The sequence below is a fragment of the Hibiscus syriacus genome, unplaced genomic scaffold, assembly GCF_006381635.1.
Source record: "Hibiscus syriacus cultivar Baekdansim isolate YM2019G1 unplaced genomic scaffold, ASM638163v2 tig00111769_pilon, whole genome shotgun sequence".
NCBI classification, from domain to species: Eukaryota; Viridiplantae; Streptophyta; class Magnoliopsida; order Malvales; family Malvaceae; genus Hibiscus; species Hibiscus syriacus.
Window position 1 is genome coordinate 2,223,737 of NW_024063172.1, and position 25,739 is coordinate 2,249,475.

The window sequence follows — 25,739 nt, forward strand, 5'->3', positions numbered from 1 at the left end:
ATTGAACTGAAAATCTTTTCAATTAGGTCATTGGACTCTCAATTTGGTTTTAATCAAACCACAAATCATTCACTATTAACATAAGTGCTGACATGATAACTTAGGGCCAGTTTGGTAAATTGACTTTTAAAAGTACATAAATGGACTTTTAATATGTTAATATGTTTTATATAACTCACTATTAATATGTTAATATATAAGTCATGAATTTTATTTATTTTTAAATAATTAAAATAAATTATTAAAAGTAATATTAAAATTAATATGTTAGTATTAAATTATTAAAATAAAGTATAAATATATAATTAAGTGGAGCCTATGCATTAGTAAGAGTAAAATTATAATTTGTTTCTAAACGTAAAGTTAAAAAAAAGAAGTTAGAAATCCTAGCTTTTGTTGTTAAATTGAAATCACTGTTTCCACCATATTTTTTTTACCCGTTTGACATTGATTTTACGGTAAAATGAACAATTTAACTAAATGTGTTCTTAGAAAACATTACCAAACGGGCCTAAATAGATTCCTACAATGACACATTTGATCTTTATTGCTTACATGCTCTATATTTTTTTTATCATAATTTTAATTTAAAATAATCCAAAAATATTATCTAATTGACACTTTTTTTTTATTTCAATGGTCAAACTAAAATCGAACTAAGTCAACTAACAATCTAGTGACATTAAGGGCAGCTTACCCTAGAAAGTTACATGATGTATAACATTAAACTAAGAACTTGCTTGATGATTCATTGAAAGTAGCTTTTCATTTGGATACTATGGGCGGCATAAATATTAAAATGGACATAAAAAACGAAAATAGATATAAAAATAAGTGTTGTTTAAAAGTTCAGTTTAAAATTTAATTATATGAGATTATTGTTAAAATGTGTGTTTGGAAAGATTAATTATCTATTATATATATTATGTTTTAAACTAAAAATATATAATTTAAATTATATTTACACTTATTAATACTATGATATATAAAATATATCGACTTAAACTATAATAAAAATATAAAAAAATATTTTAAGGTAACTTATTTAATATTTGAAATTTAAGATAATATTTAAGTTATACTGATTTAACTACAATCACTCATTTAACAAATGAATTTTAAGATAGTATTTTAATTATTCTAATTCAACTACAATCACTCATTTAAAATTTAAAATAATGCAATTTAAATCATATATTTATCATTTTAACCATTCAAAAATAAAAATATATTATTATAAATAAATTCAAATAACATTAGTATTATATATGAAATACATCAATTTAAACTATAACAAAAAATATAAAAATACAATTATAATAAAAATATATTTTATAATAATTCATTATTAATATTTTAATAAATAAACCATAATTTTTATTTATTTTTAAATAATTAAAATAAATTATTAAGTGATAAATTATTTTTTTAAGGATGTTAATATTAAATTGTTAAAATAAAAGGTAAATATATAATTGAGTTGACTTCATGTATTAATAAGAGTAAAATTATAATTTACTTTCAAACGAAAAGTTAAAAATAAAAAAATTATAAATATTTGATTTTGTGGTTGGTTTGAAATTATTTTTTTAATCAATTTTTTTTCATTTTTACCCATTTTGTATTGATTTTGTGGTGAAAACGAGTTTTTTTAGTTAAAAGTTATTTTAAAAATGGGCCTAAAGCCCCACTGGCGCTAAATCACCCGCCAAAACCTCCACCATGCTTTTTAGATCCAAAGAGAGAATGTACTTATCTCCACTTTCTCACCTCTCTAACACCCCAAAACCAATTTTCCACGCAAACCCATTTTTTACTGTTTTCCAAACTTTTCACAAGTTTTTTTATTTCTCTGTTAACGCTGTTCTCGGAGCATAATCACTTGTATATACATTAAAGAAAAACATGTGCGACGTGTTCGGTGAAATGTCTCAAAGATAATTTGGGTTTTGAAGGTGAAGTATATAATTGAAAGGGTGGAAGACTTTTATATCTTCAGAAGATGCACGGAAGGAAGGCGTACGAGCTGGTGAAAGAGTTTTCTAGTGGTGAGAAAGGGCATCTCAAGATTTTCAATGTAAGGCTTCTGGCTTGCATATTTTTATGTGGAAATCGTTTTTTATTTTACATTTTAATGCTTCAGGGATGAGCAAATCTAGTTATGATATAATTGGAAAATTGCTTGCTGGGTTCATTGATTCTCTTTGCATTTAGGCGTCTATCAATGTACTGTTTTCTTATGTTCTAATATGTCTGAAGATTGGCTGTTTATATCCGGAAATATCGTTAACACTGTAAGATCCTCGAGGATCAAGTTTTGTATATTGAAATTTCTTAGTAGTTTAGTATTATGTATATGTTCTTTACGCGTTCAGTGTAGAATACATAATTTTTTTTTTGCATATTGACTCACCCTACCAGCACGAAAGCTCGAAATTTGAGAACATTTTTTTGTTTCCGACGTGAAATGCTGGAGGAATACTTGTATTTATCAGTTTTCAAGAGGATTTTCCTTGAAAAGGTTTCATTTTTAGAATACACCCATATTTTTTCCCTTCTTGATTTGCTTCTACTTCATTATACTTGCTGATATGCTGTCGAAGCTGTGTTTAAGTTGATATGTGCCGAATGTCTCTTTTTAATTGTTAATTGTTGTATGGGATGTGATCTTGCAGAATGAGCTATTTGAGAGAGTAACTGAAGAATGCAATGAACATCATAATGCACTCCAGTCATTAATAAGGTAATTCCTTGTTGCAATTTTGCTTCTTTAGCCTTTTGTTTTTGTTTGTCCTTCCTACACCCCCTGGGGCTCTTCTTTTAACTATATCTACTGGAACTAGGTGGTGTTTCTTTGTCGATTCTTTAGTCAATGGACCAGCTAAATTCCATTAGTACCAAATTGTAGTTGCACAGAAATTTCAGCCCCTTAAATGTGATTTATGTTATAATAGGAAAATGTGATTTATGTTATAATAGGAAAATGCAAGAGGAGGGACTGGAAGTCCAAACAGCTAAAAATGCAGACCACTATGGATCACTCATCCACCACCTTTCTCTAATTCGCAACAAGCGATGCCTAATGGCATATGTGTAAGTTTCTCACACTTTTTCTGTCATTATTTCCTGAAGAAACTGATTCGTGCTCGTTTACTTTTTGAGATGCAGTTTCTAACATCACCTGCTAATTTCAATTACAGGTACAATCGTGCAGAAATTATACGAGACTTGGCATGGAAGGTAGGGTTGCTTCATGAACTTCCACGTGAAATTCAGGAGAAGTTCAGTGACTCAGAAGAACAGTATTTCAAAGATCATTCCAAGTCTTTGAAATCATACATGTCACAACTGAGCCTTGATGTGAATGTGGTAAGGCCTCTTCTCTTGTGAATTAAACACTAGTAAAAGCTTATGGCTCTACGGTTATCTTGATGTAAACCTTTGACTAAAATTTAAAAGCGGAGCCGTTGTTGGTGACTTGGTGTTACAGAGAACTTATGTCTTAAAACTATATTTAAGCAAATAACTGCAAGTAGTTAAATAAGAATTGACTGGTCTTCCACCATACAGATTTTATAAAGCATCTCACTGTGAACTACACTGCAATGGCCAATGTTCTTGGTTTGTCAGGATATGGTGCCTCCAAAGGATCCCTACATCAAAATAAGGGTGCTTGAAGATTTAGGTAGTGGAATAATTCTGAGTGATAAATCTGCCAATTTTGCTCGTCACTCAATGCACTTTCTCAAACGGACTGATGCCGAGCAATACATTGCACGGGTGAGTGGTGTTTTCCAGTTTGTTACCTTGTATCACGAGAAACAACTGCTACATCTTCACTGACTTCTCTTTACTTTCCTTGTATCAATAGGGCTTAATGGAGGAGTTGACAGGCTGAACCAGAAAGAGGTGTATCTATGATATCTTCTTCCTCTGCTCCAGAATAAAGGTGTTTTGATACTAATCCATCGATTCAGCAGCCAATAAAGCATCCTATTACCAGACTTGTTGGTTCATCTTGTCTTCCACCCCCCTCCCCCCCAAATGGACGATACAGATAATCTAGATTCTTTCATGGTAATTGATTTAAATAATCAGAGTAAGGGATTTCAAAAAAGATTAAAAAAGAATAACCCATGTATGAAATATAATATTTTTGGGTGATTATTTAAAAAAAGAAATAATAGTTTTATTTAAAATAGAAGTCTTGTTTTAATTTTTTATCATGCAATTATATACAAAATTATCAATATAAATACGCCCATTAGAGCTGTTGACTTTCTGGATTTCTTATTGAAATTGGAATCAAGACAAATGTACAGCAAAATGGAATTTGCAGAACACCTATTGAGATAACATCCTCGGTTGCCAGTGAACTCTTCTCTACATATTTAGTCAAGGTCCCATATCCAGGGGCCTTTACCTAGCCATCATCACCAGTAAGAGGAAATACACCGCTATAACCGATCTCCAGCGCCTCGAGGTCGGTTTAAGGACTCGTATGCATTGCTTGATTAATCTGTAAATATATAAGCCCTAAGATCCCAACTACGGGATCCCATCAGTTTGTTGCAGGAAGCTACTTGTCTGTGGTGGGAGCTTTTGTTGGCGTGTCAAGGCGTGGAAGAATGAGCCTGCTTGGGACTATGCTTATAATATGGGGTCTTGTAAGAGAAAACATTCTGGGACAATTCCATCGTATGCTCCCCACAAAATCTGTCCAATGTTGATGGTTGCTGTTCTTTGTGTTTTTTTTTTGTCTGTTAAAAAGGATGTAAGAAAACATATCAATGGTTCCAAAGCTAGGGGTGTCAAATTGTTGTGAAGGCAAATTACAAGTTCTGCATGTGAGTTGGTACTGCAAAATTTGGTGATATTAACAGTTAAAATATCAATCTCTCCCTTCAATTCTTCTTCTCCAAGACATTTATCTTTTGTAACATCACCCCTTCCATGAATACACATCAATTTCAACAAACTTCTTCCTCAATTATCAACCCCCACCCTTAAGCATTCTCACTCCTCACTATAATTTTTTGGGCTTTCAAAGATGAACAAACTTTGCACCAACGACCAATGCAATTGGAGGACTAAACATGCACCCTCTATCTTCAACTCCTCCATGTAAAGGATATGAGAGTCAATGAAATTTGATTAAAAAAAGATTAACCCTAGACCTGCAAATCTGATTTGAACCTGAATACCCGATTACTTGAACTTGATTTATCCGAACTGAGACTTAATATAGATTTGAACATGATGACCTAAATTTTATTCGAAACCCGATATAAATTCGAACTTAATGATTCAATTTGTTCCGAACAATGAATTTCAATTTTTAGGTTACGAATTTCAGTTTCAAGCATACTTATTAGAAAAAGGTTCCTATGATGTTGTGTATATGTATAATGTGTCTTTGTCTCGTTGTTGTATTTTAAGAGATCATGTCAATTGCAGTCTTCATTTCGTTGTTGTATTTTGAGATAACTGACATAATTAATTATTGTTTCTCCAATATCGTATGAACCGTCGAATATGTACTAAAAAAATAATGTAAACAAACCTCAACGTCTCCGTTTATTTAAAATCAGAAATCGATGATGATCAACTTGTGCTTCAATTGAAATTCATTGTTAGCTTTAAATTTGGGCCGATCATCATCATCAACATTGAACTTTTTTACTAGTACATGTTTGATGTTTATATATTAGTGCATAATTAAAGCAAATCAAAGTCCACACCATTGTACGAGATGCTATATATGTGCCATCAAACCCATTAAATAATAAATAAATTGCGACCTACATTTAGTCAACTTAATTTAAGAGGTTTGAATCCCTTCGTTTGTTGAATTTATTGAATAATCTCGATAATAAAAAATGTACCTTATTGAAAAATTTGAATCTGAATAACTACGATCATGTGTGTTGTCAATGATTAAAAAATATTTTGGACATATACTATCTCGTAATCACATCCGACTTAGATTTATTTCTTTTTTAATATTGACCCTATAAGATCGTGTTAAATGCCCATTTTCGACTTAAAAATCGATTACACGATAGTATCTATTTGTAATCTTTCTTAATCATTAACACATTTACCATAAGAGTAACAAACTCACACGACCACTTAATGGGTTATTTTTCTTGTATTCTTAAACAAATAACAGAATACAATATACAACTCGGAGAAAAACAGCAAACCGCAGATTGGTAATTTTTCTTATTGGTCCTTATTATAAACTAATAGTGTTAGGGAGCCTAACTTAAAATATTCAAAATTTAGTGGTTAAGACCACCTCTATGGTTAACTTTTCTATTTTCATAAAAAAGAGGGATGAAATTCATAATTATACCCTTAGTATTCACCAAATGTCCACTTGCTTTATTTCTGGTCTTCTTGTACGTCAATTTGAAGCCTTTTTTCTACTTGTAATTGCTTTGACCCTCAATGGAATAATCATATTGAAAGTATAAATAAATAAATAAATATATATATGTTTATAAGCATCTTGGAGAGAATTTTCTGAATTGATAATTTTTTTATCGTACTGCATTAATAATATTAGAATATTATTTTATTATTATCATTAAATTAGACTTTAAATATGCCTTAATATTATTTCATTTCTATAAGATTTTTATGACTAAAATAGTTAATATATTTTCCTTATTTTCAGCACTTTGAATTATAATGTTTTATTTTTCTTCGTATCTTTAGTTTCAATATTTTACTTTTGTATGAATATTTTGGTGATTATTGTCTCCAAAAGTTTTTCAATATTTTGACGTGTTGTGATTTTGATTCATTCCATTATTAATGAAATTCAATTACTAAAAAAAATTCAAAACAAAAATATTTTCAAATTCCCATTTGCTTCATTGATGGCCTTCTCGTACTAGAATTATGTCAACTTTAACCTATTTTATTGCTATCGTCACCCTCACCCACCATTTGGAATAATCATAGTGATAAAGTGGAATGAGTTTTCGAAATTAAAATTTCATGTATTCACATTATTTATTTCTTTTTTCATACATAAAAATCTCTGTTTTTAATCATACGTTCATTTTTATCTGATTAATTATCTTAAAAAAGTGTAGAATTAAAATATATTATATAGTGTACCCCATGTTTCTAATATATTATATTAGAATAAATCCTCCTCCAGCCCCTCCTCTCTTTACCATCATCTCATTACCGACAATTTTTCTTCCAAGAAAAATTCCCTCAGAAAATAACACACATGAACCCTAATTCCACTTCTTCCAATAATATTCTTACCCAAGAAGAAACCTCCAGGCTAGAGTCCATCATCAAGACTTACCATGCCTTCCCTTCATCCCCAAACATATGCACATCTTTACTAACACAACGTATAAACGCTCCTCTAAGCTTCATATGGCCGATCGTACGTGATTTTGGAAACCCTTACAAGTACAAGCACTTCGTCAAGAGCAGCACGATGAAAGGAGATGGGGGAGTCGGGAGCATACGAGAAGTCAAGATCATCTCGGGTTTACCTGCGTCGACGAGCACCGAGATGCTAGAACTATTAGACGACGACCAACATGTTTTGAGCTTTAGGGTTGTCGGGGGAGATCATAGGCTGAAAAATTATCGAGCTGTTACATCGGTTAACGAGTTTAAAGAAGAAGGGGGGAAGGTTTATAGTGTTGTTTTGGAGTCCTACACGGTGGAGATACCGCGAGGGAACAGTGAAGAGGAGACTAAGACGTTTGTGGATACTGTTGTGAAGTTGAACTTGCGGAAGCTTGCAGAAGTAGCCATGGCAGCTGCTTCAACAACGCCTACATGAAATAAAAAAAAAGGTTACTTGATGGCTAAGCTATTGGCTATGGCAGCCCCCATCTATGGGGAAAGAGATTGTGATGAAAATTATATTTAGTTAAGTAAATGTGGTATGATGTCGATGATGAAAACTTTTACTTTCTTTATGGTCGCATTAATTCCATTAAATATGTGTTCTCTGATTTTGTTTTTGCATATCAAGCGTACGGAACAGTTGCAAAAATAGTATCATATGCGAAGTTACATCAAACACATTTGATTTTATTTGTTAATTTTTTAATAATTACAAAATAAAATATTTTAGGTAAAAAAATGTTTATTCGAATTTATTCAACAAATAAATATGAGTGGAATGATAAAAATTTAAATACATTCATTAATTCCGTGACTTTTAATTGTTTATTATTTTAAAATAAAAACATTATAATAAAATTCTAATTGAATTGAGACTCAAGTGATGCTATTTAATCACAAACTTCTTAAATAGTATTGATATAAAATAATTGTTGTAGTACAACAATCCAAGATAAAAATAAATCAAATTTTATTAATAAAAGAAAAGATACAATTTAAAGTATAAAACCTGAATAACAAACTAAAAACTAGTTGCGGCCTGTAGCCATACAGCTTATTTAAGACAAATTTTCGGCCACTCATTGATGCTCGAGATTTTTTGGTCGTCTGTCTCTCAAGATACAACAAGGATATGATCAATGCACAGTAACACAACTTGCGAGATCACGAACTATATCTTGCTAGAGGTCATCACCGAAAATAGAGAAGAAAATAGATTTTTGAGTTGTGTAAAACCTAGTAAGATATTAATTCGTATCCGAATAAAATTGAAAATAATCAATTAATACTGCTTTAATTAGAATATATTCATAACATCATTTTTAATTCATAATATTTAAAAAGATATTTGCATCATCTACAACAGCAAGGGCACTTCTAACCCTAAAGTTTAACAAGCTTGGATAACCACACCTACACATAAGGCACAATCTCAACCCAAAACATTTAATTGGCAAATTAGTTGATGTATATAAACCACTCACATGCTTGTTATCCCATCACTATGGGATATGAGTTCTCATTTTCTTTACACAATACAATTCACATGTACCCTACTTTGAGTATCAATTTCTCATTCGTCACTCAACCGTTTTGAGCATATGAGATACCATTGTAAAGATCTCATAAAGTAGAATATGAATAATAAATTCATTACTCAAATCTCCATCTTTACTCTTAAAAAATATATCTCAAAATTTTTAATTTATCACAAATTTTCAACAATAATATCATACAGGATCAAAAGGATATCATGACATGACTTTCTTTTTAGTATTTCTATTAAATTGAAATAAATATGGGCAATTTAGTTCCAATATCAATATACTCTTCAGAGTTCATGTTTTTAAATTTTAAAATAATTTATTAAAAAGAAAAATCTTCCCCATCTGTTAATAATTAATTGAATGAATGATTTTTTATTTATTTTATTGTACATTATTATACTCATAATATATATATATATATTAAAAATTTCTATTTCAACTAATATTAAGTATTTATAAAATTATTATTTGATGTATTATCAATGAAAAAATAATCCCACAACACAAATAATAGATGTCATGTTTATTTGTTTTTAAAATTTTTAAATATATTATAAAAACACTTGTCATTGTTTCAACTTTCACTTCTAAAATTATTTTTCCGGTAAATAATTATGTTACCATAAATGAACAAATAATTAGAATAAATTAATTATATTAGTGAAAATAACCGATGATGAAAAGGGTAACTGATGTAAACCTATTATTATAATGGTAGGAAATGATAACAATAAAAATATTATTAAAATTTAATAAATACATCGATTAAATTGTTTTATATTTATTTCCTCATATTTTATTAAGTTATGTGTTCTAAATTTACTCAGAGCACTTCCTTTCCTTATCTTAAAATTCTTCTTCTAATCCCCCACTAAATAAAGTTAGAGATTTAAAATTTATATAAAAATGTTATTATGGAAGGATAATAAAATTACTAGAATAAAACTATATTAAAATCTATCAATTTAGGATAAAATACATAAATGATCCTTTGACTATAAGATATTATTTTATTAAAAGTTATAAAATGGTCCTTTGAATATAAGAAATTACTTTGTTGAGTCCCTTGACTATTAAAAGTTGCAAAACGGTCACCTAACTATTCATTATGTTCCAAAATCGTCCTTTTTCGTTAAAAATTTGACGACAGTCTGAGCTGTACGTTAAGCTACTGATTGAGATATGATAAAAATATAATCTCATAATCTCAAACAACTATCATATCTCTGTCAACATGTTATCGTCAAACTCAGAACATCTTTAATTTTTTAACGGAAAAGGACAAGTTTGAAACTCAATGAATAGTCAAGTGACCATTTTATAACTTTTAATAGTCGAGGGACTCAATAAAGAAGATCCTTACAGTCGAGGTATTATTTTGTAACTTTTAATAGTCAATGGATTCAATAAATTAGTATCCTATAACTGGGGGACTATTATAAAACAACTCCCTGTTGTCAAGGGATCATTTTGTAACTTTTAATAGTCAATGGACTCACTAAAGTGGTATCCTATAACCGATGGACCATTTGTATACTTCACCCATTAATTTATCTAAAAAAAACTAAAATATAGCAAAACTCACAAGAAAATATATTAAATTAATAATGGTTACCAACATTGTATCAATATTAGGCTTGTAACTGAACCGAATGAACACGAATGAGGTTATGTTCATGTTCGTTCGTTCAACTTAAATTGAACAAACAAAATTTCTTATTCGTGTTCGTTCATGTTCGTTTAAATGATAAACGAACAATGAACGAATGTAGACGAACACAAACGAACGAACATAAATTTAATTGAGTTTATATTTTAGAAGAGTTTTTTGTTTTTAAATAATTTTAGGATTTATATTTTCTTTAATTGATGTGAGTACTTTTATTTGAGTTTAAAATTAATTAAGTTTAAAATATTAATGGGCTTAAGATTAAAATTTATTAAGTATTAATATTTCAAATGGGTTTGGAGAACATAAACGAACGAACATAAACAAACAGATTATCTAATTTTCACGAACGTAAACGAACGAATGAGCTTTTTGTTCTTTTTCATTCATTTAACTAAATGAACTTAAAATCTTGCTCATGTTCGTTTAATAAATAAATAAACATAATCGAACTTCTCGTCAAACGATTCACGAACAATCTGCTGAACGTTTGGTTCGTTTACAACGTTAATCAATAGTTATAAAAAATAACATAAAATGTATGTTCAAAATGGAAAAAAAATATTATTCGATTCAAATAAAAATGAATTTTATTTAAGATAATTTCCTTTAATAGCGTCAAACACTTTATTTGCTTGATACATATTGGATAGTTGAAGCAACATTCTATATAATGCATTCATAATGATCATAGATTGGAGTCTTTTGGACGCTTGGAAATATGAGAGGTCACGTTGGGGTAGGGGAAAGTCGCTTTCCACCAGAGCGGCTTGGACGGTTTTTGTCAACAACCTGAGTAGAAGGATTTTGAGAACACTCTGGGATTTTTTTAACAATCATGGTAAGATCGTACGAGTTTTCATTCAAACCTAGGTACTCCAACTCAAGTTTTGTCTTTATCTAATTTGCCTGTGAGAGGGATCTCCCCAACGCCATTAAGAGAGTAGATGGTGCAGAGATTGATGAAATGATGATATCGGTGAGGAAGGCAAAATATCAGAAAGCTCATAAAAGAAAAACGGCGCCTGGTAGGGAAGTGAATGGATAAAAACCGATCATCGAAAGGGGAAGGAAGGAAACTAGGACTCGGGACTCTTTTTTAGGAAGTTTTAGAGACAACAGATCGTACAAGGAAGCGTTGGTTAGAAACCATCAGTCAGATAGTTTTTTCATGGGAAAACGAACTCTGGCGGATCATGGAAAGGAAGGAGGAGGTAAGGAGTCAAGGATGTTCTTTCCGTTATTGGAATCAGACTGGATTAAGTGTTCCCTAATAGGGATTATAAAAAATAATGAGATAGGGTTATGCATGGAACTCATGCATTATCACCTTCCCATCGGAGAAAGCTCTGAAGGATTCTTGGTCGAATAAAAAGACAGAGTTGTCATATTGGTTCGATTAGCTGGACTACTTGTATCGGAGGATGACGTTCCAATGGCTTTTTGCCCCGTGGATCTCATTGGAGTCCCCTTAAACTGCTGGCAGGAGTCATTCTTCTCAAGCTTGGTTAATAGATGGGGTAAGTTAGTCTGTATTCAGGAAGCTACAAGGAGGAAGGAAGACTTGGCAGTCGCCAAAATGATTGTAAAAGTGGCGAGTGACATTCCAAGGCTGATAACTATATGTTCAAAGGGGAGATCGTTTATGATCAGTATCAAGATTGGGTTGTCCTCGCTTAGTATGGTTCACTCTGATATGGAATTTGGGAATGAATCTGAAGATATTTGGACTTCAGAGTCATTAGAGAGTTTGGAATACAGTGGTCGTAGTCCTCAAGTGGGGGTCGAGAGCCAACCGTCGTATCTGGAATCACAGAGCAGGGTAATGTCGTGGCTTGAGGAGGAGAGAACAAGTGGCAATCCAAGGAATGTTTCTGACATTAATGTCATGGCAAGCTCAAAACAACCATCATTGAGGATGGATAATGATAACGTTAACATTAATGATATAGAACCAGTTTCCCAAGACGACCAGAACATATTTATTGGGGAATATGTTGGTCTTGGCTTAAGGGAAAATATAAATGAACTTTCTGTTGGGCCTGATCAACCCAACAATGAGCCTATAATCATTGCCCTAATTTTTTGCCCTTGCCACCTGATATAATATTCGCCAAGCTGGGCTCGGTGATAATTCATGTCACATTGGGTTGAGTTCAGAGAATTATTCCAAAGGGAGTTCCAATCAAAGTCGAGCCTTTTTCCAGGCAGAGCTCATTCGAGTAGTGGGTAGAGAACCAATTTTTTTGAGAAGGTTTATCGAAGATCGAGAAGGGGAGTACTGAGGATTTCCTTAGAGAGAAAATATTTATACCAACTAGTCCGCAGTTGCTTCGAAACACCTCCAGGAAGCCCTGATTACATGAGAGATGAGCAAAATGTTGGCATAAATTTCAAAGGTGGGAAACAGAGTTTGGTTGACACAGTGGTGAGTTTGGAGAATGAAAATGCTAAGGGGTCTTGGAAGGAAGAAAAAAATCAAGGGCGGTTAGGAGATTAGTGATGGAAAGGAAAGGAAATTTGGTTTCTTGTTCATACAGGAGACCAAAACCTCATTGTTTAAACCTGCTTTACTGAGAAGGTTGAAGGGGAACAGATTGCAAGGCCACTGCTTCTCGCCTACTATCAGATCTGCAGGGGGTTTAATCAGTTTGTGGGATGAGAATTTTTTTGAAGCTACAAACTAATTTATTCATAGAAGTTTTATTGATGTTTTGGGGTTGATTAAAGATAAACAGTTCAGGTGTGGTTTTATAAACATCTTGGCCCTGTAGTCGAAGAGGAGAATGAATTTTTTTTTCGAGAAACTGTTTTCCTATGTTGAACAGACGAGAATTCCTCTTTGTGTTGGAGGGGATTTTAACTCATATTTATCAGTTGAGGATAAAATTGGGGCCTTTCAGAATTGGCACAACATTGATATACTCAAGAATTTCATCAATCGGTCTAACCTTATAGACCTTCTTCTTCTAAGGGAACCTTCACCTGGTGTAGCAGCAGAGAAAATCCAATTTCGGTTAGACTTGATCAGTTCTTGGTGGCTAGTAATATCATGCGAAAATTTTTGTCCGATCACAACGTAATTGAGATGGCTAATGAAGAAGTTAGTTAGGGTTTGAAACCATTTCACCTATATAGTTATCTACTAGAGGATGCTGGTTTTGTTAATATGGTGGAATCAAATATCAAGAATCCGATGCTGGAAAACAAGCGTTGGGGTATCTTGAGCGTTCTTAAAGGCACCAAATCAAAAATTAAAAAATGGCCAGGAAGCAAATATAAGAGGATAGTCGAATCAATCTGAGAGCCGAAAAAGGTTTAATATTTGGAGTCGACTCTTCAACTGGGGATCTCATCTAATAATTGGGAGTCTTTGGTTTTATACAGAAGGGAGTTATAGAATTTGTCTCGCATAGAAGAAAGTATTTGGCACCAAAATTCGAGGCTAAGTGGATTAAGGATGGTGATCGAAATTCGAGGTATTTTCATATTTACCCTCGAATAAAAAAATGATAAATTTTATTAAATCTTTAAAAGTTGATGGAAAGATTATCTCGGAGCCTAAGCTAATAAGAAGTTGCATCAATGATTTTTATAAGAATGACTACAATAGTATTTCCTCCTTGGAGATCGAGGAGATGGACCTTAGTTTCTCCAAGTTGTCTAACGCACAATCAACCTTCTCAGACAAGTAATTCTCGGAAGAGGAGATTTGGGAAGCCATTGCTTCCTCTTATAACAGTAAAGCACCAAGATCAGATGGGCTGAATATGGATTTTTTAAGAAATTTTGGCCAAATCTCAAATATCTTATTCTGAACATTTTCAAGGACTTTTCTCGAGTAAGAGGTAGGAGAATAGGATCAACCATAAATTCTGAAGAGAAAAAAAAATCTGAAAGATTTTGAGGATTATAATCCTATCAGCTTGGGGATGGTCTATATAAGATATTATCCAAAGTGCTATCCATGAGATTGAGGTCATGTATTAACTCTATTATTAGCCCCGCTAAATTCGCCTTTATCATGGGAAGACAAATCCTCGACTGCTCCTTTGTAGCGAATGAAAGGATCGACTATTGGAGGAAGAAAGGCCTGCAAGGTTTAGTGTTTAAAGTTGACTTCAAGAGGGCGTATGATTCCATTGAATGGCCAATTTTATTCAAAACCATGAAGGAAATGGGGTTTGGTGATCTTTGGATCTCATGTATTGTTAAATGCATCTCTTCAACCTCCATCTCAATTCTTGTTAATGGTTCGCCTACGAAGGAGTTTCCAATGGCTAGAGGTCTCCGCCAAGGCTGCTCTCTTTCTCCTTTGATGATCAACTTGGTAGGAGAGGTGCTAAATCTAATGCTGGCAAAGGTAGTCAATGTGGCTTTGTTCAACAGTTTTCTTTTGGGCAGATCTGAAAACAATTCCTTTTTAGTTTTTATCCCACCTGTAGTTTGCAGATGATTTAATCAACTTCTGCAATGCCTCATGTCGACACTAGTTTTTGTCCTGTTCTCGTTACTAATTATATTATTATATATTATTATAATTATTACAAATAATAATATTATTACAGGCCCATTTTCAAACTCGACCCAAATACATCAAGCCCGATCCAAGTCCAAGCCCAAGCCCAAATCCTAAAAGCCCAACCAGGTCCAGGCCCATTCAATCCAGCAATACCCCCAATAGAAACCCTAGGGTGATTTCGGCACCTCCATTCAACCACTCCGCCGCCTTCAACCTGCTCCGCCGTTGTAGCTGCAATCGAAGACTCTAGAAGGGTGATTTCGGCCGTACACCTCACAGATCTATGGTGAGTCACCATCATAGATCCGGTGACTCACCAAAATCCACTGAAAGAACGAGTCTTCGAGCCTTATAAAAGGACTCGATCGAACCTGCAAAAGAAGGAGGAGAGACAACGAAAAAACACATCGATTAGAAACGAGGAGGAGGGAAGAAAGCTAGCAAAGGCAGTAACTAAACCACAAAAAATCAGAAAATATCGAGAGAGGAGAGTGAGAAGCCTTACCATCGTCGGAGAGCCCAAGTTTCGTTGGAAAAGTAGAACTTCGAAGGTATACAATTTTAGATCTGCTTCGATTGAGGGTTTTCTAGGGGTAAAGGTTGTCGAATTCGGCTTTAGGACGAGTAAGGAATTAATTTGGTGTATTCGGGTAAATTCCAACCATCGTTCACGGTGGTCGGTGGTGGCTATCGGTGTCAGCGTGTGGTGGTCGGCCGGTGACCATTTCCCTCCGGTAGAGGGTTTTAGAGAGAGTTCAGAGAGAATTTCCATCTCTCTTTTAGAGAGAGAGAGGAAAAAAGAAAATGAGAGAAATGGTTGACTTTAGTTCAGTGTAATTTCCCTCTTGAGAAAATCACGTATGTGATCCCTCCGAATTTATATCATTTTGCGATTTGGCCACTAAATTGATTTTTAAGTCTTTTAATTTTGTCTTATTATTTTATTTTATTACGTTATAGTCTCTGCTATATTTATTAAATATTTAGGGTAAATACTAGATTTAGGGGCTATTTGTTTGCCTCTTAATGGAACCATTCAACGCTGAATGTTGAACCGTTCAGCATTCAGCGCGTTTGTTTCGCACCTCTGAATGATTCAGTGCTGACTGATTCAGCAAAACAATGCTGACTGATTCAGCACAGAAGTACATTCTGAATCATTCAGAGCCAGTTATCAAACATCATGTCATATTCAGAGCCAAACCATTCAGAGTCTCTGAATCATTCAATATTAGAATCATTCAGCGCTTAATCATTTTGAAGTAAACAAACAACCCTTTAGTTTTAATATGTACCACGCACATGCTTCATTTTAATTTTTGTTTTTCATAATATATGCTTTAGTCTTTAGTGAATTGATAAGAACCATACGTTGGGCTCTTGTTTTTGTTTTATCAATTTGATATTGCTCATTTTACCTTTTAGATTAAAATTTAATGAATCAACCTAACCACATGCTTTAGGTTGAATTTCATTGGATTTAATATTATTGAAAACTATTATTTTTAATTTTTTTAAGGTTAAACTATAAATTTTATCACTCATCTTTAGGTTTATTTTTATTGTAATTATTAAATTTTAAAAATTAATTTTGTCATTGTTAATGTTTTGACCGATATCTTATGGTAATTAATTTAATCAATTTTATAATTTAATTAAAGAACAATATTTATTTTTGAATATTAAAAGGATTATCTTAGAGTAACTAAATATCCTATTTTGATATTTTAAAATAAATAAATATATTACTTATAAAAAAACCTTAAAAATATATTTATTTTATTTTTTGCTATAGGAAATTATTTTAATATTATTTCTTGGGAAGAATTATCACATTTTTATTATTCCGGTCGGAAAGAGAAATATTCATCCTAAAATATTTTAAGGAATAATTTCTCTTTGATTGGAAATATTGAAATATTTTTTATATTTCCTTAGATTTTTCTCTAAATAAAATTATACGATTGAATATGGAATAATACGATTGTAAATTAATTAAATATAAATTTATGAATTTTAATGCAAAGACAAATAATTAATAAACAAATGTACCAATTTTGGGCGTTCTGGGGGTGTTAATCCTTCCCCACACGTAACCGACTCCCGAATTCATTTTCTGGTAAGTAGACCATTTTTGTGTTATTTTAATAATATTTTTATAAATTTCAGTAAAATAACATAGTACTTTGGTGACCAATCACACCTCAATAAATGATTGGTGGCGACTCCTCAAAATTGTATTTTATCTCATACAAGAAGAAAAATATTTATTTTTTCGAGACGAGATTTAGAAAATAACGACATTTATTTTCTAAATCTAATACCGTCTCGACACCTCAAGAGGTCAAATCTTGAATGTTACAAGAGTTTTGCGAGTGTTTGAGTTGATGTTAGGACTCCAACTGAACTGTTCTAAAAGCAGGTTGTTCGGGATCAATGTTGATGAAAAAGCTCTTAAAGCCTGGGCCTCAATAGCAGGTGTTTCGGTGGGGCATTTTCCTTTAGTACCTTGGCCTATCTCTCGGATTCAAAAGAATTTGAAGGCTGTGGGAGCTTGTAATACAGAAATTTTACGAAAAGCTTGCTGGATGAAAGGTTGCTACTTTATCACTTCCTGCCAAACTGGTGCTTTTAAATGTTTTGTCAGCCTTGCCAGTTTATTACCTATTAATTTTTAAAATGTCGTCATCTATATGCAACAAGTTGAGTGCTATTATGACTAGGTTTATTTGGGGCGACAGCTTGGAGAAAAATTGGATTCACTGAGTTAAGTGGTCAACTTTATGTCTTTCTAAGGAGTGTGGTGGTTTGAGAATATCTTATCTCAACCACTTGAACCAAGCGCTGCTCAGGAAATGGGCTTGGAAGTTTGGCACGGATTACAACTGTGTGAAGGACAATTTATGAAAGGCTGTAATACAGAAACTTTACGAAAAGCTTGTTGGATGAAAGGCTGCTACTTTATCACTTCCTGGCAAACTGGTGCTTTTACGGTGACCAAATTTTATATCCAACTCCGGCAAGAAGACTGTCAATATCTTACTGCTGCTGCGACGGTGACAGCATCTTGGAAGATGTGGAGGATGAGCTGCCGCTGCAGCAACTCCTCGCTAACGTGGCGGAATCGTACAACACCATGATTGAAACTTCGTCGTCTTTTGCTCTAAAAGAAATTGAGGTTCGAAAATAATTACATTGGAGAGAGATCTATAAGTACAACCAGTTTTTTTCTTAGAGAGGGAGAGAGTAACCGAGAGTCTGAGAGTAAGCAGAGAAATGGTTCAGTGGTTTATTGCTTTAATTTTAGAAGTTCATGAATTTTTTGTGTTTTAAACATTAAAATTATGGGTTTAAGGTATTTTGTTTGATTGGACAATTTTTTTAAACTTAATTTTGTAAACAAAATCACTAGCATATTATAAGAAGAAAAAGGAGAGAAGAAGAGGAGGTGAAACATATTAAGTCAGCTGGTTTAATATGTCACGTCAATATTTCATTATTGCAGTAACAATTGTTAACGGCTATTAACATCGAGTGATATTTTATAGCAAATTGTCTCATAGAAAAGTTTATTAAAAAATTGTAACACGTTAATCTCAATTTAACTATTAAGGTGAATATTCAAACAAATTAAATGAAATTTTATTCATTTTTATTAACTACATATCAATTGTAGAGGTTCTTTTATTAAAATTACTCAATAAATTCTCCCCTATAATATTTAAACCGTAATTATAGCTCATATAATATTTAAACATTATGGACTAAAAAATATGCGTACGCTGCATTTGCATCGATAATAATGATTAAAAAGTATAATATATACCCAATTAAATAATCTTTATGATTAAAGAATTATTATTATTTTTTAAAATTTTAAATTCGACCATCATATATAAAAGTGTTTAAACGTTAAACATATATCAAATGATTGAAAATCTTAAATAAATATTATTATATTCACCTTATATTAAAAAATATATTAATATTTTTATTAAATTTTGAAGAGTACAATATAAATATATATTTTGTAAAGTATATTGCCGCCACCCTTGACAGAGTAAATTAGTCAAAATTCCAAAAGATACGATCATAAAATAAGTAATAATATTTTTGAATTAAAAATACAAAATTTTAATCATTACTCATTTTTTAAATATAATGGCTGACCTCCACCTCCAATGCCGCCTATATAATTTTCTCAAAAACCAATAAATCAATTGCATTTTAAAAAAATTAATATTTTATTATAATAATGATAATATATTTAATTGAATTAATATTACAAATAAATCAAATTCATTAAATAACCTCCGATGGCAGAGAAAATATTATTTTCTTAGAGATTTTTTATTTAAGTAATTAAATTAAAATATATTATGAATATATATTACCTTTAAACAATTCTATATTAAAAAATTATATTACAAATCAATCAAATATTAATTTAAAGAATACTTTAAGAAGTCATACATGCACTTGTATATAGATAGTAAAGAAGAGCACGAAAATAAAATATTATCCCACCAGGTGTTTGAATAATAGAATTCAATCGTCATCAACAACAAAATGAAGTATGGCATGCGGACTGGTTGACTGGTTGCTCTGTTTATGGCTCTATAAAAACTCATCCAAACCCCATTCTGCCATTGCAGCCATCCATTTCCATTTGGCGAATCAAAGAAAGGGTTTTGGCATCTAGTTATTGCAGAAACTAAGGGGGGGAATGGGAGATATTGTGGACGCTCAACTCCAACAAACCATGCCTCTTCTCACTCCATACAGAATGGGAAAATTCAACCTTTCTCATAGGTAATAAATACTTGCTCTCTCTTTCATTTTTGTTTCTTCAATCATCGAATTTGATGGAGGTTGCTGTTGTTTTTCAGACTGGTAATGCCTCCTATGACTAGACAGAGGTCTTGGAACAATATTCCTCAGCCCCATGCCGCCGTCTACTATTCCCAGAGAGCCACCAAGGGTGGTCTTATTATAACCGAAGCTACTGTAATTTCCGAAGCCGGTCGAGGGTAATTTCGCTTTCTCGATTCGATCGAGTGTCGGATACGAATATGTTTTATTATTATTACTTGTAGCATTTAATTAAAAAAGTATGGTTTCTGCCTTGCAAATAAAAGGTACAAAGATACGCCTGGTATTTGGTCAAAAGAGCAAGTAGAGGCCTGGAAACCCATTGTGGATGCTGTTCATGCCAAAGGCGGCATCATCTTCTGTCAAATTTGGCATGTTGGAAGGGCTTCCACTTATGGTATGTCCATTTCTACTGTCTTTCCTTCCTGCATGATTTGTGTTCATCATCTAATCACATGGTTACCTTGATCAACAGAGTATCAGCCAAATGGGCAGGCCCCAATCTCCTCCACCAGCAATGAATTGAAGCCTCAACTTCAAGCAAATGCGGAAGAACTCGCAAAATTCTCGCCACCGAGGAGATTAAGGACGGATGAGATCCCTCAAGTTGTCAACCAGTATAGAGTTGCTGCAAGGAATGCTATGGAAGCCGGCAAGTTTTAAGTGCTTCTTACCCTTATAGCTCATGAAAAAGACTTATCTCAAAAGATGCCTTTTGGATTCACAGGTTTCGATGGAGTTGAGATACATGGGGCACATGGATATCTACTTGACCAATTCATGAAAGATCATATAAACGATCGAACTGATGAGTATGGCGGGTCTCTAGAGAACCGCTGTAGGTTCGCATTAGAAGTAGTCGAAGCTGTTGCTAATGAGATTGGAGCGGACAGAGTGGGACTCAGGCTATCTCCATATGCAGACTACTTGGATTCGGGAGACTCCAATCCAACAGCGTTAGGCGTTTACATGGCCGAGTCATTGAACAAATATGGGATCCTTTACTGCCATATGGTTGAGCCTAGGATGAAACTTGCCGAAGAAAGTTTCGAAACCACCGAAAGTTTGCTTCCCATGAGGAAGGCTTTTAAGGGCACTTTCATTGTAGCCGGAGGATATGACAAAGATGACGGGAACAAAGCTTTGGCCGAAAACCGAACCGATCTCGTGGCGTTTGGTCGATTGTTTCTGTCGAATCCGGATTTGCCAAAAAGATTTGAGCTGAATGCGCCTTTCACTAAGCACAATCGGAGCACCTATTGCTTACCAGATCCTGTTATTGGCTACACCGATTACCCATTTCTTGAAGACACTGCTTGAGCTGGTTGGGAGCCAGGATTTGGAAACTTCTTTATGGTAAACACTGTGCTACTCTAATCAAAATAATACAGACGATTCATGTAACAATGTCCTGTAGGACCTGAACGTGCATTTTGTTGTTTAGTTATCGAATTTAAGATGTTTGATATTCAGGTAATCGTGTCCTGAACTATCTTGTAATCACATAATTCTATTAAAAATAATATTTAAATTTATTTGATCCGTGGGTTCAATCACTGAAGTTGAGTTTGTGAAAAGTAAATGATAAAAGCAGAATCCATGGTGAAATTTGGCAGTCTTGCACATAACTAGCTACTGGCTAGATCTGCCAGCACCAAGATCCAGGGTCAATATACTTTTCATATTGAATCTCGAATATAATTTTCGTATTTTTTAGTATTAAATAAATATTATTTTCTCAGTCGAAACCAAAGAAAGACATAAAAACCCTCGAGCACGTTAGAACAACTACGGAAAATGTAACCACAGCAGGCGTGGCCCAGTTGGCAAAACAATGGCTCTTGAGATTATAAGTCGGTCTCATGTCCTAGGTTCGAACCACGTTAGTTGAGAATCCTGAAAAAAAGCGGAGGGACAGAGTGATGAATTCTTTCAACTCCTCCGAAGGTTACCTTGTAAGGTCGGGTTCTTTAGCATAGCCTTGAAGGTCCTATGTTATAAAAAAAAACTACAGAAAATGTAGGAAACATCCTCAGTGGCAACAAAAACACAGGGAAGACGGAGAACCCTTTTATGAAACAAGTCTCCATTTTCATCAGCGATTTTTAAGAAAAACTAATAGGTTTGTTTGGTTTCAAGAAAAATAAATCATTTCTTCTCTTCACCTTTGCTATAGTTTAATTTCTTTTCTGATATTTATTTTTTATTATGAGTCTAATTGTTTAATATTATTTATTAGAGGTCTAATCTTTTTTCAATATTTGATATTATGAGTATATTCTTAAAATTTATTTATTTTTTAATATTTTTTATTAGGATTCCATTTCTTTCAATAATTATTATTATAGAGCTACCTTAAAATTTATTTTTAACACTTGTTATTAGGAATAATTATTTAAATAACGGTCTGTAACCGCAACAACAACTGTTATGTAATGGCAACAACATCATTAAGAACCGCGATATCAACAACCGTTATGTCCACAATAGCATATGTTATTAAAAATTCATAATCACAATACTTGCAGTTATAGTAATATCATCAATTATATCTGCAATAGCGACAAACACAACGCATTCAAATACACAATTTTATACTATAATTTAAATCCTTAATTAGAGGCATAATATTTTGGTTCGTCTAAAGACCATCAAAATTTCAGAAACAGGCATGTCAGCAGATCAAAACTCACTTACTAAAATGAGGACCTTATAAAAATTATGATCATGGACCGATCAAAATGACCGTAAGATTAAAGGGTTTAAAGCCAAAGTCATAACACAGTAGAAGGATTTAAAGTCACGTCATAACTACGTAGAAAAAATAATGATTATATAACTAAAAATATTAATTTGTAAATTTTAGTGAGTAAATTAAAAAGAGTAAAAATACAGTGAGTAAAATAAGAAAAAAAATTAGTAAGTAAATAAGAAGTTAATTTTTTAAAATATATAGTATGATTATAAGATAATATTCGTTTAATATCTTTTGTAATCATTAATAATATATACTCATAGACATAATTATTTGGATCTAAAATGTATAAAAAAATATTCTTCCTTTAATCAATAAAATCATTCAATAAATTCATAAAATATATTTTAATAAATAAACATAGAATTTTATTTTTCTGACTAAAAAATTATTCATGCATGTATAGAACTGATTGGAGAACGGTACGAACGGTAGATGTGCAAGATATATGTGAACAAATCAAACGTAATCGAATCAAACTCTTGGACTGAACTAAGCATGTCCTCATGCTCGCTTTCAAGCTCAAACGTAGTCCAATCGCACCGCCGTTCTAGATCCACTTCCGTTGGCCGGACATTAGGATGAGCAGATCTAGCGTGCATCCTGAGTTCCTTATAAGTCCCCTTGAAATCACACGTCTCAGAAGAACAGCTCCTCGCTTTGTTATTCATAAACTTTCGGGACCAGTCGGGTTGGTTCTATCACCGTCCAGCCATGAATCTCACCTCGACGGAGAGGGCAGAGAAGCTTCGGCTCATGGATTTTCTGTAACACGAATGTAGAAGGCGACGATAGCGACGAGTCAGTGAACTGGTCGAGACAGTTAGAATGGCGGTAACTTGTTGCACATGAACGGACGGCAGCCTTTGTTGGAGGAGGAGCACCGTAAAAGCACAGCGTTGTGCGGAATTTCTAAACAGATGGGGCATATTGCTGCATCGTCCCACAATTTAACATCGTCCCTGGAACTACACGTGTAAGGAGATGCCCTAGAGCGATTAAGAGAAGCGGAACGAACTCTTGCATCTTTGGGCATTCTTTTTTAAGCTTAAAATTATCAGTGACGATTGTGTTAAATATTCTGCAAATTTGTTTGTTCTCAATGACTCGAACACAGCACCCCTTTGAAAACCCTAGTTAATTGATTGAACTTTGTTTGGAGAGAAAGGTGTGAGAGGGAGGATATTTATAGAAGAAGAAGAGAATTGAAAGTACTTAATAGCCCCTACTTTAGCTCTTCGTATTTTAGTTGTCCTTTTAACTCCATTACAATTATAATAATGATAATTAAACAAAACCCTAATGACTGTAGAACTACACTAAAACTTTACCATAAATATTTATTATTTATAGATATCAATTATAATTAAGATTTTACGTATCCCATGAGACTATTTATGAATTTTATTATTAATATTATATATAACATGTATCCTACTTTGAGTATCAATTTCTCATTCGTCACTCAACCGTTTTGAGCATATGAGATACTATTGTAAAGATCTCATAAAGTAGAATATGAATAATTAATTCATTACTCAAATCTCCATCTTTACTCTTCAAAAATATATCTCAAAATTTTTAATTTATCACAAATTTTCAACAATAATATCATACAGGATCAAAAGGTATCATGACATGACTTTCTTTTAGTATTTCTATTAAATTGAAATAATATGGGCAATTTAGTTCCAATATCAATATACTCTTCAGAGTTCATGTTTTTAAATTTTAAAATAATTTATTAAAAAGAAAAACCTTCCCCATCTGTTAATAATTAATTGAATGAATGATTTTTTGTTTATTTTATTGTACATTATTATACTCATAATATATATATATATATTAAAAATTTATATTTCAACTAATATTAAGTATTAATAAAATTATTATTTGATATCAATGAAAAATAATCCCACAACACAAATATAGATGTCATGTTTATTGTTTTTAAATTTTTTAAATATATTATAAAACACTTGTCATTGTTTCAACTTTCACTTCTAAAATTATTTTTCCGGTAAATAATTATGTTACCATAAATGAAACAAATATTAGAATAAATTAATTATATTAGTGAAAATAACCGATGATGAAAAGGGTAACTGATGTAAACCTATTATTATAATGGTAGGAAATGATAACAATAAAATATTATTAAAATTTAATAAATACATCGATTAAATTGTTTTATATTTATTTCCTCATATTTTATTAAGTTATGTGTTCTAAATTTACTCAGAGCACTTCCTTTCCTTATCTTAAAATTCTTCTTCTAATCCCCACTAAATAAAGTTAGAGATTTAAAATTTATATAAAAATGTTATTATGGAAGGATAATAAAATTACTAGAATAAAACTATATTAAAATCTATCAATTTAGGATAAAATACATAAATGATCCTTTGACTATAAGATATATTTATTAAAGTTATAAAATGGTCCTTTGAATAGAAATTACTTTGTTGAGTCCCTGACTATTAAAGTTGCAAAACGGTCACCTAACTATTCATTATGTTCCAAAATCGTCCTTTTTCGTTAAAATTTGACGACAGTCTGAGCTGTACGTTAAGCTACTGATTGAGATATGATAAAAATAATCTCAATCTCAAACAACTATCATATCTCTGTCAACATGTTATCGTCAAACTCAGAACATCTTAATTTTTTAACGGAAAAGGACAAGTTTGAAACTCAATGAATAGTCAAGTGACCATTTTATAACTTTTAATAGTCGAGGGACTCAATAAAGAAGATCCTTACAGTCGAGGTATTATTTTGTAACTTTTAATAGTCAATGGATTCAATAAATTAGTATCCTATAACTGGGGGACTATAAAACAACTCCCTGTTGTCAAGGGATCATTTTGTAACTTTAATAGTCAATGGACTCACTAAAGTGGTATCCTATAACCGATGGACCATTTGTATACTTCACCATTAATTTATCTAAAAAAAAAAATATAGCAAAAAATCACAAGAAAA

At 32.2% G+C, this 25,739-nt stretch overlaps 3 protein-coding genes across 3 annotated transcripts; all 3 read left to right on the plus strand.

Annotated features, from left to right (window-relative positions):
- Nucleotides 1–1,862: 1,862 nt before the first annotated feature.
- Nucleotides 1,863–4,086, plus strand: LOC120169577 (DNA replication complex GINS protein PSF1-like). Its single transcript, XM_039177692.1, has 6 exons — nucleotides 1,863–2,077; nucleotides 2,676–2,743; nucleotides 2,980–3,093; nucleotides 3,201–3,369; nucleotides 3,631–3,780; nucleotides 3,872–4,086. Exons 1-6 carry the CDS (start codon nucleotides 2,003–2,005, stop codon nucleotides 3,896–3,898), a joined length of 603 nt encoding a protein of 200 aa, XP_039033623.1. The 5' UTR covers nucleotides 1,863–2,002; the 3' UTR covers nucleotides 3,899–4,086.
- A 3,163-nt stretch (nucleotides 4,087–7,249) lies between these two features.
- On the plus strand, nucleotides 7,250–7,822 carry LOC120169862 (abscisic acid receptor PYL2-like). The gene has a single exon (XM_039177946.1). The coding sequence runs from the start codon at nucleotides 7,250–7,252 to the stop codon at nucleotides 7,820–7,822; it is 573 nt and encodes a 190-aa protein (XP_039033877.1).
- Nucleotides 7,823–19,791: 11,969 nt separating this feature from the next.
- On the plus strand, nucleotides 19,792–21,360 carry LOC120169440 (putative 12-oxophytodienoate reductase 11). Its single transcript, XM_039177584.1, has 5 exons — nucleotides 19,792–19,939; nucleotides 20,017–20,157; nucleotides 20,266–20,396; nucleotides 20,475–20,651; nucleotides 20,727–21,360. Exons 1-5 carry the CDS (start codon nucleotides 19,854–19,856, stop codon nucleotides 21,317–21,319), a joined length of 1,128 nt encoding a protein of 375 aa, XP_039033515.1. The 5' UTR covers nucleotides 19,792–19,853; the 3' UTR covers nucleotides 21,320–21,360.
- Nucleotides 21,361–25,739: the final 4,379 nt, after the last annotated feature.